This window comes from Stegostoma tigrinum, chromosome 33 (genome assembly GCF_030684315.1).
Source record: "Stegostoma tigrinum isolate sSteTig4 chromosome 33, sSteTig4.hap1, whole genome shotgun sequence".
NCBI lineage: Eukaryota > Metazoa > Chordata > Chondrichthyes > Orectolobiformes > Stegostomatidae > Stegostoma > Stegostoma tigrinum.
This window is the reverse complement of record NC_081386.1, coordinates 3241846-3254106: the sequence shown is the minus strand read 5'-3', so window position 1 is coordinate 3254106 and position 12261 is coordinate 3241846. Positions and strand designations below refer to the sequence as shown.

The following is a 12261-nucleotide window of genomic DNA, read 5'->3' as shown; positions in this document are numbered from 1 at the left end:
AATGAAGGAGCTCCAGGATTTTGACCAAAAGTTCGAAATGCTGTGTTTCACCCAGAAACTGAAAACATATAGTTTTAAATAACCTATTAATTGAGATTTGAGCTTTACTGAAACAAAGAGGCTGTGATAAATGTTCAAGCGACATTACTGGTTTGCAAACAGAGCCATTGTGTTATGGCACTTCGGGTATAGTTGGGATTTGGGTTTCTGTCACCTTGGAGTAGTAAGATCTGTCAGAAATACCTTCAATGTTTTTGTTTACTTTTCTACTGTCAGTAATTAACTAAAATTCGGTACAGGGACACAGTGATATCGTGTTAATGTCAACCAGAGGCCCAGGTTAATGCTCAGGAGACATAACTTCAAATTCCACCATGGGAGCTGGTGGAATTTAAACTCAATTAATAAAGCTGGAAATAAAATCTAGTCTCAGTAATAATGATCATAAATCAGCGGTGTGGTGTATTTTAAAACTTCACTGTCCTTACCTCGTCTGGCCTACATGTGACTTCAAAACCACATGTGAGCTGACACTGGAAAAATTAAGATGAATCAAATCAGGACACCAATGGAAGGACAATGATGTTTGGTTTAGTACGAATGTGAAACAACATCAGAAATAGCAACATACTGAATACAGTGGAAGAATTTCATACCCTTGGCAGGAACATGGCTTTAAACAATGAAAGGTTTGGAACTTGATACTCCCAGCTATGGTATTTTCTTAAGGTAGAGTAAAAAAGAAGAGGAGTGCTAGAATTATTAATTTCGTATTAAATTAGAAATCATAGATTTTATTAAATGAACTGTCAGATGGAGTGTGGCGTTGAGAAATGCTAAGGGATTTGCTACAATATTTGGATTCCTATATGGGTCTTGTTCTTTTAGAAGAATCTGCCAATATCAATTACCATGGAAATAAGTCAGATAAAGGAACTGCTGGACATGTATGCCTGAAAAGCTAGAATCATGCAAAATAGCATAGATTTTAACCAACAGATGGGCAAGACTTGGTCTGCTAGTAAACTCATTTTAATAAATATGCTGTTTCCATACAACTCCAAGTAAGAGAGAGAGCAGGAACTCTGGAACAGATCATGTGGGAGGTCTGAGAACAGGTCCAAAGTTCATCAAAAAAAAGTACTGGTGCAAGTTCACAGCAGACTGACTGTGAAATTACAAGCATCTCTGGAAATCAGAATCAGAAGAAAAACAAACAAAACAGTGAAATTTCATTGCTGACCTTGGAGAGACCTCATTATCCGAATTAGTCACAGCTGGGATTGTCAGGATTTCATCAATCAGCTAAATGTTTGCCTTTAAGACTTATAAAACTTATAACTTAGAACTTAAGTGTGGTTATCACAGAGCAGTGTTTTTAGGGCAGTAAAACTGTGGTATTTTCCGAGTGTCTAGATTAAGATCTGGTGATGGCCTTTAGTGAGAGTGATGGGCTGTTCCTGTCAGATGTGGGAGATTAGAGAGAAGTTCCTGATTACTAAGCCTACAGGAGTATGTTTGATTGTGAATCCTATTGGATTGGTTAGAGTTCAGTTATCTCAAACAAGTATGCTGTTTTGGAAAATTTGGGGGTTGATGGACTCACTGGGGAATATAGCACTGGCAGCTCAAGTTTCCAGTACTAAAACTGGCTCTAATGGGGCTATGTCAGGTTCCAACTGATCAATTGTAGTCGGGGTCTCTCTAGTCAGAGGTGCAGACGTTTCTTTGGCCAACAGCAAGCCATCAGAATGTTCTGTTGCCTCTTTGGTGCTGGGGTAAAGATATTTTGGAGACAGTGCAGAATGGAGAGTGACCGGCAGGAGGTTATTGTACACATTGGTACCAATGATATAGGAAGAGAAAAGAATGAGGTTCTGAAGAGAGAATATAGGAAACTAGACAGGAGTTTAAAATGTGGGTCCTGAAGTGTATCAATATCTGGATTACACCCAGAGAGTAGGAATAGAAGGATAGAACAGATGAGTGTGTGGCTGAGTTGGTACAGGGGGCAGGAATTAGCATTTTTGGACCATTGGAATCTCTTCTGGGGTAGAAGTAACTTGTATAGGGACATTTTGCACCTGAATTGGACGGGGACTAATATCCTGGTGAGGAAATTTGCTAGTGCTACTTGGGAAGATTTAACCTAGTATGGAAAGGCGGGGTCGGGTGGGGGTGGTATCCAAAGAGATATTGAGAAAAGATATGAGTCTGAGACTAATACATTTGAGAAGTGGTGTAGGTCAAACAATCAAGGCAGGCAACAGCAAGGCAGAGAATGAAGTAAGATTGATAAATTAAACTGCATTTATTTCAATGCATGAGGCATAACAGGTAAGGCAGATAAACTCAGTCTATGGTTGAGAACATGGAACTGGAATATCATAGCTAACACAGAAATGTGGCTTAATGTTCCAGGGTATAGATGCTATAGGAAAGATGGAAAAGAGGCAAGAGAGGAAAGGCAGTGGAGTTTTTGATTAGGGATAAAATTACAGTTGTACTTAGACAGGATATTCCTGGGAGTACATTACTGAAGTTATTTGGGTGGAACTGAGAAATAAGAAAGGGATGATCTCTTTATTGGGATTGTACTACAGGGATCCCCAATAGTCAGTGGGAAATTGAGAAGCAAATTTGTAAGGAGATCTCACTTATATTTGTAAGAATGGTAGGGTAGTAAGGAGATTTTAACTTTCCAAACATAGATTAATGATCAGGGCTTGGATGAGAAGAATTTGTCAAGTGTGTACAAGAAATTTTACTGTTCAGTGTGTGGATGAACCTACTAGGGAAGGAGCAAAACGTGACCTTCTTGTGGGAAATAAGGCAGGGTAAATCACTGAGGCGTCAGTGGGGAAGCACTTTGGGCGAGTGATCATAATTCTACTGGTTTTAAAAATGTAACGGAAAACCATAGACCTGATCCAAAAGTTAAAGTTCTAAATTGGAGGAAGGCCAATTTTGCCCGTATTTGGCAAGAATGTTCAATAGTTGAGTGGAAGTGTATATCACAGCTAAAGGGTTGGTTGGAAAGTGGGAGGCCTTCAAAAATGAGATGAGAATCCAGAGGCAGATTTCCTATTAATGTGAAAGGCAAGGCTGGTAGGTGTAGGGAGTGCTGGATAACTAGAGAAATTGAGAGTCTGATCAAGAAAAAGAAGGAAACAGGTATGGATGGCTGCGATTGAGTGAATCCCTCAAAGAGTATCAGGGCAGTAAGGAGTATATATGGGACGGTGAAAAAAGGATATGAGATAGCTTTGAAAATAAGACTAAGGAGAATCCAAAGAGATTCAACAATACATTAAGGGCAAAAGAGTAACTAGGGAGAGAATAGAGCCCCTGAAAGATCAGTTCAGCTGCCTATGTGTTGAATTGCAGAAGATGGGGGAGATACTAAATGACTATTTTGCATCATTATTTACTGTGGACAAGGATATGGAAATCAGAGAATTCAGAGAAATAAACAGAGATAGCTTGAAAAGTGTCCATATTACAGGGGAGTAGGTGCTGGATGTCTTAAAACACATAAAGGTGGATAAATCCCTGGGATCCAATCAGGTGTGTCCCAGAACTTGATGGGAAGTTAGGGGAGTGATTGCTGGGCTCCTTGCTGAGATATTTGGATCATCGATGGCTCTGGGTTAGATATTGGAAGACTGGAGGGTGGCTAATGTGGTGCCATTATTTAAGAAAGGTAGTGAGGAAACGCCAGAGAACTATAGACCAACGAGCCTGACGTCAGAAGTGGGAAAGTTGCTGAAGGGGCTTCTGAGGGACAGGATCACATATTTGGAAAGGTGAGGACTGATTAGGGATAGTCAACAAGGCTTTGCGTGTGGAAAATCATGCCTCACTAAATTGAATGAGTTTTTCGAAGAAGTGACAAAGAAGATTGATGAAGACAGAGCAATAGATGTTGTCTGTGTGGACTTCAGTAAGGCGTTCAATAAGGTTCCTTGTGGTTGACTGATTAGCAAGGTTAGATCACATTGAATCCAGGAGGAGCTAGCCATTTGGGTACAAAATTGGTTTGAACATAGGAGACAGGCTGGTTGTGGAGGGTTGTTTTTCGGACTGTTTTCGGAGGCCTTTAACCAGCAGGTTGCCGAAAGGATCGGTGCTGGGTCCACTGCTTTTTGTCATTTATATGAATGATTTGGAATTGAATATTGGAGAAATAAGTTAGGAAGCTTGCAGCTGACACCACAATTGGTGATGTAGTGGTCAGTGAAGAAGGTTATCTCAGCGTACTCAGTGATCCTTAGTCAGATGGACTGAGGAATGGCAGATGGAGTTTAGATAAATGTAAGGTGTTGCATTTTGGTAAGGCAAATCAGGGCAGGACTTGGCACTTAATGGCAGGGTCCTGGCGAGTGTTGCTGAACAAAGAGACGTTGGGGTGCAAGTTCATCGTTCCTTGTAGGTGGAGTGACAGGTGGACAGGGTAGTGAGAAAGGCGTTTCGTATGCTTGTCTTTATTGGTCAGTGCATTGAATGTAGGAGTTGGGATATCATGTTGCAGTTGTACAGGACAGTGTTTAGGCTACTTTTGGAATACTGCATTCAATTCTGGTCTCCCTGCTATAGGAAAATGTTGTTAAACTTGAAAGGGTTCAGAAAAGATTTGCAAGGGGTTATAGGGTTTGAGTAATAGACAGAGAATGAATAGGCTGAGACTATTTTCCCTGGAGCATTGGAGACTGAGGGGTGACCTTATAGAGTTTGATAAAATCATGATGGGCATGAATATCCCAGGGTAGGAGAGTCCAAAACTGGAGGGCATACGTTTAAGGTGAGAAGGGAAATATCTAAAAGGAACCTAAGAGACAACTTTATCACACAGAGGATGATGCATGGGTGGAATGAGCTGCCAGAAGAAGTAATGGAGAGTGGTACAATTACAACATTTAAAAGGCATCTGGATGGCCACTTGAATCGGAAGAGTTTAGAGGGTTATGGGCCAAATGGAGCCAGATTAAACATATTTGGCCAGCACAGACATGTTGTACCAAAGGGTCTGTTTCCATGCTGTACAATTCTGTGATTTTATGACTCTAAAATGTTAGTGAGTTTTGAGAAGATTTGTAGCTCAGGTTGAGGGATACCTAGAATGGTGACGAAATGTCTGAAAACTAACCTTCCAGCTCAGCGAGCAAACTCACATCCAGAACTGTAAAATGTGGCTAGAGAACTGAAAAGCTTTTTCTACACTGCCCTACATTCCAATTAGAAACACTATGGAGAGAAAGCAGAATTAATATTTTGGGTCTGGTGACCCTCCTTCAGAACTGACTGTAGCTACAAAAATGTTGGTAGATATTCTGAAGATGTGTTGGGGGTTGGTGAGGGGGCATGGGAGTAGACTGGGCAAGAGTAAATGACAGGTCAAGATGGAGCCCAGAGAGAGAGAGAACAACAGTTGGCTAGAAAAGGAATGAGTAAACATCATCTGAGAAGAATGAATAGCAGCTAATGGGGACCTTTCATGGCTGACAATGGGTTTTTGCAGTAGCAGGTCATGCGATGACAAGGCCAGGTCTATAGGGGTTGGGGTAAAGACACAGGAGGTGTTCAAGCCCTAAAATTGTTGAACTCGATGTTAAGTCCAGAAGGCTGTAGGGTTCCCCAGTGGAAAATGAGGTGCTGTTCTTCCAGCTTGTAATGAACTTGTAACAAGTCTGAGACAGGCCAGGGGAACACGGTGGTGTGTTCAAGTGGCAGGCAACCAGAAGCTCAGTGTCTTTCTGCTGACAGAACGTAGGTAATGCTCAACTTAACAGAACTGATTATTTCCGATCCTAAAAGCTGCTTTATTTATGTTAGAAAAATCATCAGCTTTCCTAAGCATCTTTCAATGGAAAGAACTTGTCGTGCTTTTGATGTGACCAACACATGATTTGTGCCCCACATTCCAGTTAACTTAATTCAGGACATACTGAATTGATAGAGTTGCCACAACCTAAAAAGAAATAAAAAGACCAGGCGTTAAACTGCAGAAATTGTTACTGTGAGAATGTTAGCAGGTGGCTATGTTTGCTTATGGTCAGAGTAGCGTTTGCATGAAGAGTAACGGCAGGGTTACCACCAAGGATATATTTGGGTAAGGTTAGGGACAGGGTCATGGCGAGGGTGAGGGTGGACTGAGGGGCGGGACGTCAGGGGCGCGGTCGGGGCCGATGGGCGGAGCCTCGGAGGTCAAACTACACTCCTGGTCAACACGTGCGCTCCCGTTGTTGATGGAGGGTGGTGGCGCGCCGCTCGCTCCCATCCCGGGGAACATGGCCGCGCTGCGAGCTGCCAAGACGGCACTGCGCCTGGAAATGAAGCGCAAGGTGGCGGCGCTGAGTGACGCTGAGAAGCGGAGGCAGACAGAAGCCGTCAGCCGGCGGGTGAGTGACAGCGAGACGACACACGCCCACCGCCATGTCTTCCCGATTACAGCAGGTCGAACCCCCCCCGTCCCGGGAGGAGGCTTTACTGCAATTTCCATCAGGCAGACCTAACTCCGCTTCACTGACCCACCTCGACCCCCTGACTGAACCATTCACCCCTTTGTCTCTGCCCCCTCACTGACTCCCTTCCCCACTGCACTCCCCACCCCCCCCCCCCCGCTCTTCTTCTCCCCCCCCCCCCCGCTCTTCTTCTCCCCCCCCCCCCCCGCTCTTCTTCTCCCCCCCCCCCCCCCGCTCTTCTTCTCCCCCCCCCCCCCCCGCTCTTCTTCTCCCCCCCCCCCCCCGCTCTTCTTCTCCCCCCCCCCCCCGCTCTTCTTCTCCCCCCCCCCCCCGCTCTTCTTCTCCCCCCCCCCCCCGCTCTTCTTCTCCCCCCCCCCCGCTCTTCTTCTCCCCCCCCCCCCCGCTCTTCTTCTCCCCCCCCCCCCCGCTCTTCTTCTCCCCCCCCCCCCCCGCTCTTCTTCTCCCCCCCCCCCCCCGCTCTTCTTCTCCCCCCCCCCCCCGCTCTTCTTCTCCCCCCCCCCCCCCGCTCTTCTTCTCCCCCCCCCCCCCCGCTCTTCTTCTCCCCCCCCCCCCCGCTCTTCTTCTCCCCCCCCCCCCCGCTCTTCTTCTCCCCCCCCCCCCCCGCTCTTCTTCTCCCCCCCCCCCCCCGCTCTTCTTCTCCCCCCCCCCCCCCGCTCTTCTTCTCCCCCCCCCCCCCCGCTCTTCTTCTCCCCCCCCCCCCGCTCTTCTTCTCCCCCCCCCCCCCGCTCTTCTTCTCCCCCCCCCCCCGCTCTTCTTCTCCCCCCCCCCCCGCTCTTCTTCTCCCCCCCCCCCGCTCTTCTTCTCCCCCCCCCCCCCCCCGCTCTTCTTCTCCCCCCCCCCCCCCCCGCTCTTCTTCTCCCCCCCCCCCGCTCTTCTTCTCCCCCCCCCCCGCTCTTCTTCTCCCCCCCCCCCGCTCTTCTTCTCCCCCCCCCCCCCGCTCTTCTTCTCCCCCCCCCCCCCCGCTCTTCTTCTCCCCCCCCCCCCCCGCTCTTCTTCTCCCCCCCCCCCCCGCTCTTCTCCCCCCCCCCCGCTCTTCTCCCCCCCCCCCCGCTCTTCTCCCCCCCCCCCCCGCTCTTCTCCCCCCCCCCCCGCTCTTCTCCCCCCCCCCCCCCGCTCTTCTCCCCCCCCCCCCGCTCTTCTCCCCCCCCCCCCCCGCTCTTCTCCCCCCCCCCCCCGCCCCCCCCCCCGCTCTTCTCCCCCCCCCCCCGCCCCCCCCCCCGCTCTTCTCCCCCCCCCCCCCCGCTCTTCTCCCCCCCCCCCCCCCGCTCTTCTCCCCCCCCCCCCGCTCTTCTCCCCCCCCCCCCCCCCCCCATTTCCCTGTTAGCCAGTGGCTGCATTTTGTGCCTTACTCGACTAGTGTTTACATAAAACATGAAGAGAAGCCTGTAAATTCGGGTGACATGTTACAATGGTGAATCATGTATGGTGGTATTCAGTCAACTCAAACCAGAGACCATACTGCAGCTTTCAGAAATGGTAGTTTTTTTTCCTGTAAAAGCTGATGTTATTTTTATTTACATGCCCAGTTTATGTTCACATAACCCACAACAATTAATAGGAAGAAAATTAAAATTTTCCTTTCATTATCTCTAGCAGTATAGATGAATTATAAGATTGCAATGAGATATTAATTGATTAAATGAAGGGGTAAAACTGCAACAGATAGATGTCACGGCAGCCAAATATTAGGTCATCAGATTTGGATCTAAAACAGATTGAACCTTGTACTTTCCAAACGTGGAAAGCTTGGAGAAGGTACATTCCCGGAGGTCCATGCACACAGATAATTAAAATGTGAATAGGTAAAGAAGATAGTCAGAAAGGCATATGGCATTGAAGGGAGGTGGGCTGTCGAATAGTCATGTGTCAGCTGTACAACACCCTGGTTGTACTATACCTATGTGCATTTGTGGGCACCACACCTTTATAAAGCATATATTGGCCTTAAGGGCCTTAAATTGTATTATCTGGAAATTAAAAAGTTGAGTGGTTCTTTTAAATCACTGTTTTCAAGATATTAAGATGAACAAATAAGATAGGTAGAAACAATTCCTGCTTGTTGGGGAGTCTAGAAGTAAGGCATGGTCTAAATATTAGAATTAGATCTGTCAGGTGTGACCTAAGGATATCGGTTTCCAGATGGCTGCTGGAGATGGAAACAGAGAGGTCTAGGAAGGAGAGAGATGTATCAGAGATGGTCCTTGTGAACTTAAGGTTGGGGTGGAAGATGTTGGTGAAGTGAATGAACTGTTCAAGCTCCTCGTGGCAGCACAAGGCAGCGCCGATACAGCCATCAGTGTAACGGAGGAAGAGGTTGGGTTTAGGGCCAGTGTAGTTACGGAAGAGGGATTGTTCCCCATAACCTTCAGAGGCAGGCATTGCTTGGGCCTGGAAACCAATATCCACGTCAAGCCCACCGACTCCCGCAGCTACCTAGAATACACCACCTCCCACCCACCATCCTGCGAAAATGCCACCCCCTATTCCCAATTCCTTCACCTCCGCTGCATCTGCTCCCATGATGAGGCATTCCACTCCCGAGCATCTCCGATGTCCTTGTTTTTCAAGGACCGCAACTTTCCTGCCTCAGTGGTCAAGAATGCCCTTGACCATGTCTCCCGCATTTCCTGCAACTCATCCCTCACACCACTGCTCGCAGTAACAACCAAAACATAATTTCCCCTCGTCCTCACGTACCACTGCACCAACTTCCAGATCCAACACATCATCCTCCGACACTTCTGCCATCTGCAATCCGACCCCACCACCAAAGACATTTTTTCCTCCCCACCCTTATCTGCTTTCCGGAGGGACCACTCTCTCCTGGACTCCCTTGTCCGTTCCACACTCAGCCCTAGCCCCAGCACACCCGGCACCTTTCCCTGCAACCGCAGGAAGTGCTACACCTGCCCCCACTCCTCTCCCCTCACCCCCATCTCAGGCCCCAAGTTTACCTGCACATCTGCTAATGTGGTTTACTGTATCTGCTGTTCCCAATGTGGCCTCCTCTACATAGGGGAAACCAAGCTCAGGCTCGGGGACCGCTTTGTGGAACACCTAGATTTGGTTCGCACTAAACAACTGCACCTCCCAGTCGCAAACCATTTCAATTCCCCCTTCAATTTTTCAGATGACTTGTCCATCGTAGGCCTCCTGCAGTGCCACAACGATGCCACCTGAAGGCTGCAGGAACAGCACCTCATATTCCGCTTGGGATCCGTGCAGCCCAATGGCATCAATGTGGATTTCACAAGCTTCAAAATCTCCCCTCCTCCTACCACATCCCAAAACCAGCCCAGCCTCTCCCTGCCCTGCTACCCTGTCCTTCCTCCTACCTGTCCCTTCCTCCCACATCCAGCCCCACCTCCATCTCTTACCTACTAGCCTCACCCCGCCCCCTTGACCTGTCCATCCTCCCTGGACTGGCCTATCCCCTCGCTAACTCCCCACCTATACTCACCTTTACTGGCTCATCCCCGCCTCTTTGACCTGTCTGTCTCTTCTCCCCTATCTTACCCTCTATCCATCTTCTATCCCCCTCCTCATCTCTCCCTATTTATTTCAGAACCCCCTTTCCCTCCACCATTTCTGAAGAAGGGCCTAGGCCCAAAACATCAGCTTTCCTTCTCCTCTGCTGCTTGGCCTGCTCTGTTCATCCAGTTCTGCACCTTGTTATCTCAGATTCTCCCGCATCTGCAGCTCCTGCTGTCTCTGATCTTAGGATAGACTTCATGTACAGAGTGTGGCAGATGTTTGCAGAGATTTTCTATATCCTCTAATTGAAGGCTAGGTCAATTGTTAATTTTAACTCTGGGATTGATTGCTTTTTATTAAATAAAACTATTAAGGGATATGGTGTGTATCTATGGAATTAGGTTACAGAACAGCTGTGGTCTCATTGGAAGAACAGGCTTAAGATGCTAAATAGCTTCCTATTGTTCCTATGTTCTTAGGATTCCTACTGACAACATCTATCATTCTATTTCAGCTGATCGCTCACCCCAAGTACCAGAATTGCCAAAGAATTGCAGTCTTTTTAAGCATGTCTGATGAAATACAGACGGAAGATATAATAAAAGATGTTTTCCAGTGTGGAAAAGAATGTTTCATTCCTCGATATAAATCTGGAAGCAATCACATGGATATGGTGAAACTGGGCTCTGCTGAAGAAATTCACTGCCTTCCTCTGACATCTTGGAACATTCGTCAACCTGCTGAAGATGGTTCACTGGAAGAAGCTTTAACTTCAGGTTGGTAGTGAATGTTTAGGATTTTAGGACCTGTGATGCTCTGAGGGTCAGTGTGGACTTGTTGGGCTGAGGGGTCTGTTTCCACACAGTTGGGATTCTATGATAAACCATTCAGAATCTTCAATATTCTACTTGATTAAGAGTTCTGCTTTTAACACCACATAACCTCACTGTTTTATGCCCCTTATCGGTGCATCTCCTAAAACCTTCATACGTGCCTGTATTACTTCCAAACCTGATTATTTCAGTGCTTTTCAGCCTCCAAAAGTATATCTCTTTAGAGATCCGAAACTCTGCTGCCTGTGTGCAAACTTGCACTTAGCCCCATTCATCCTTGTGCACACTGGTCCATTTTTGCTCTCAGCACCTCAGTTTGTATGTTCTCATCCTTTTGTTCAAAATATACTGCCCAACCTTTGTGACCTCCTCCAACTATCTGAAACTCTATGCTCCTCAAACTCAGACCTCAGGATTTAGGCTCTGATGTTCAAAGTTACAGGTTAAAAGTATGTGATTTTCTGTCATGATTGGAGTACTTACCTCATCAACTGTGGTAACATTTGGGCTTCCTAAAAATACCACAAAGAAATTTAAGGAAAACAAATGACTGATTTTTTTCTTTTACTTTTGTTCCTTTTTATAATGTGTCTATGCAGTGAATTTTGTGGTGATAGGTTGAATGTTGCCTCAGTTAATTTTTCACCAAGCTCAATTTAGATTGAATTTTAACTAGCTTGGCAAATTGGCTACTGAGATTGTTTTTAAAATCAGAAGTCACACGGCACCAGATTACAGTCCAATAGGTTTGTTCAAAATCACAAACTTTTGGACCTTAGCCCCTTTGTCGGGTGATGTGAGAGGGAATCACACAGAACACAGAATTTATGGGCAGAGAAAGACCAAGGGCAGAGGGATTAAAAGACCCTACAAATGGTGCGAGTTGAGTGATGAATAATAAGCCCCTGCAGGTGATTTGAAGTGTTTGACGGTGTGAGTAAGTATCAACAGCTGAATAGCAAACAGTGTGTTCACTGAAAATATGATCAATGAGGCAGAGAGACAATTACAAAAAATTCAAAATAAGGTGGTGTTGGAGACAAACCAAATTACTGGAATAACATGATAGGTATAAGAGTCACATGCCGAGGGTCTAATCAAAGTCATAAGCAGTCCAAAACTGTACAAACTAATTAGGGTAGAGAGATCATGACAATTTATCAAGCTGATGGTGACAAAACAGGACAGTAAGGAAGATTTTACAGATATGGTGTGGTCGCATGTAGTGCAATATGAGCCCAAGATCACGGTTGAAGCCATCTTTATGGGTATCTTCATGAGTTCTGAGGAAGGGTCACCGGACCCGAAACGTTAACTCTGTTTTCTCCTTCACTGCTGCCAGATCTGCTGAGCTTTTCCAGCAACTTTGTTTTTGTTCATGGGCATGGAACTTGGCTATCAGTTTCTGCTCGCCGATTCTGCATGTTTGTGCATCTCAAAGGCTGCCTTGGAGGGCACTTGCTCCAAGATAA

The 12261-nt window shown here is 46.7% G+C and overlaps 1 protein-coding gene across 2 annotated transcripts in view; it reads left to right on the top strand.

Annotated features, from left to right (window-relative positions):
• The window catches only part of mthfs (5,10-methenyltetrahydrofolate synthetase (5-formyltetrahydrofolate cyclo-ligase)), an 88457-nt gene that overhangs the window by 44737 nt on the left and 31459 nt on the right, over nt 1–12261 (top strand). Inside the window, exons 1-2 of one of the 2 annotated variants that reach the window (XM_048562521.2) lie at nt 6201–6398; nt 10471–10732. In XM_048562521.2, the coding sequence (XP_048418478.1) occupies nt 6246–6398; nt 10471–10732 (415 nt within the window). In that variant the 5' untranslated portion in view covers nt 6201–6245. Of the gene's footprint in view, nt 1–6200; nt 6399–10470; nt 10733–12261 lie in introns of those variants that run through there. The other variant, XM_059639293.1, reaches the window with a different exon arrangement.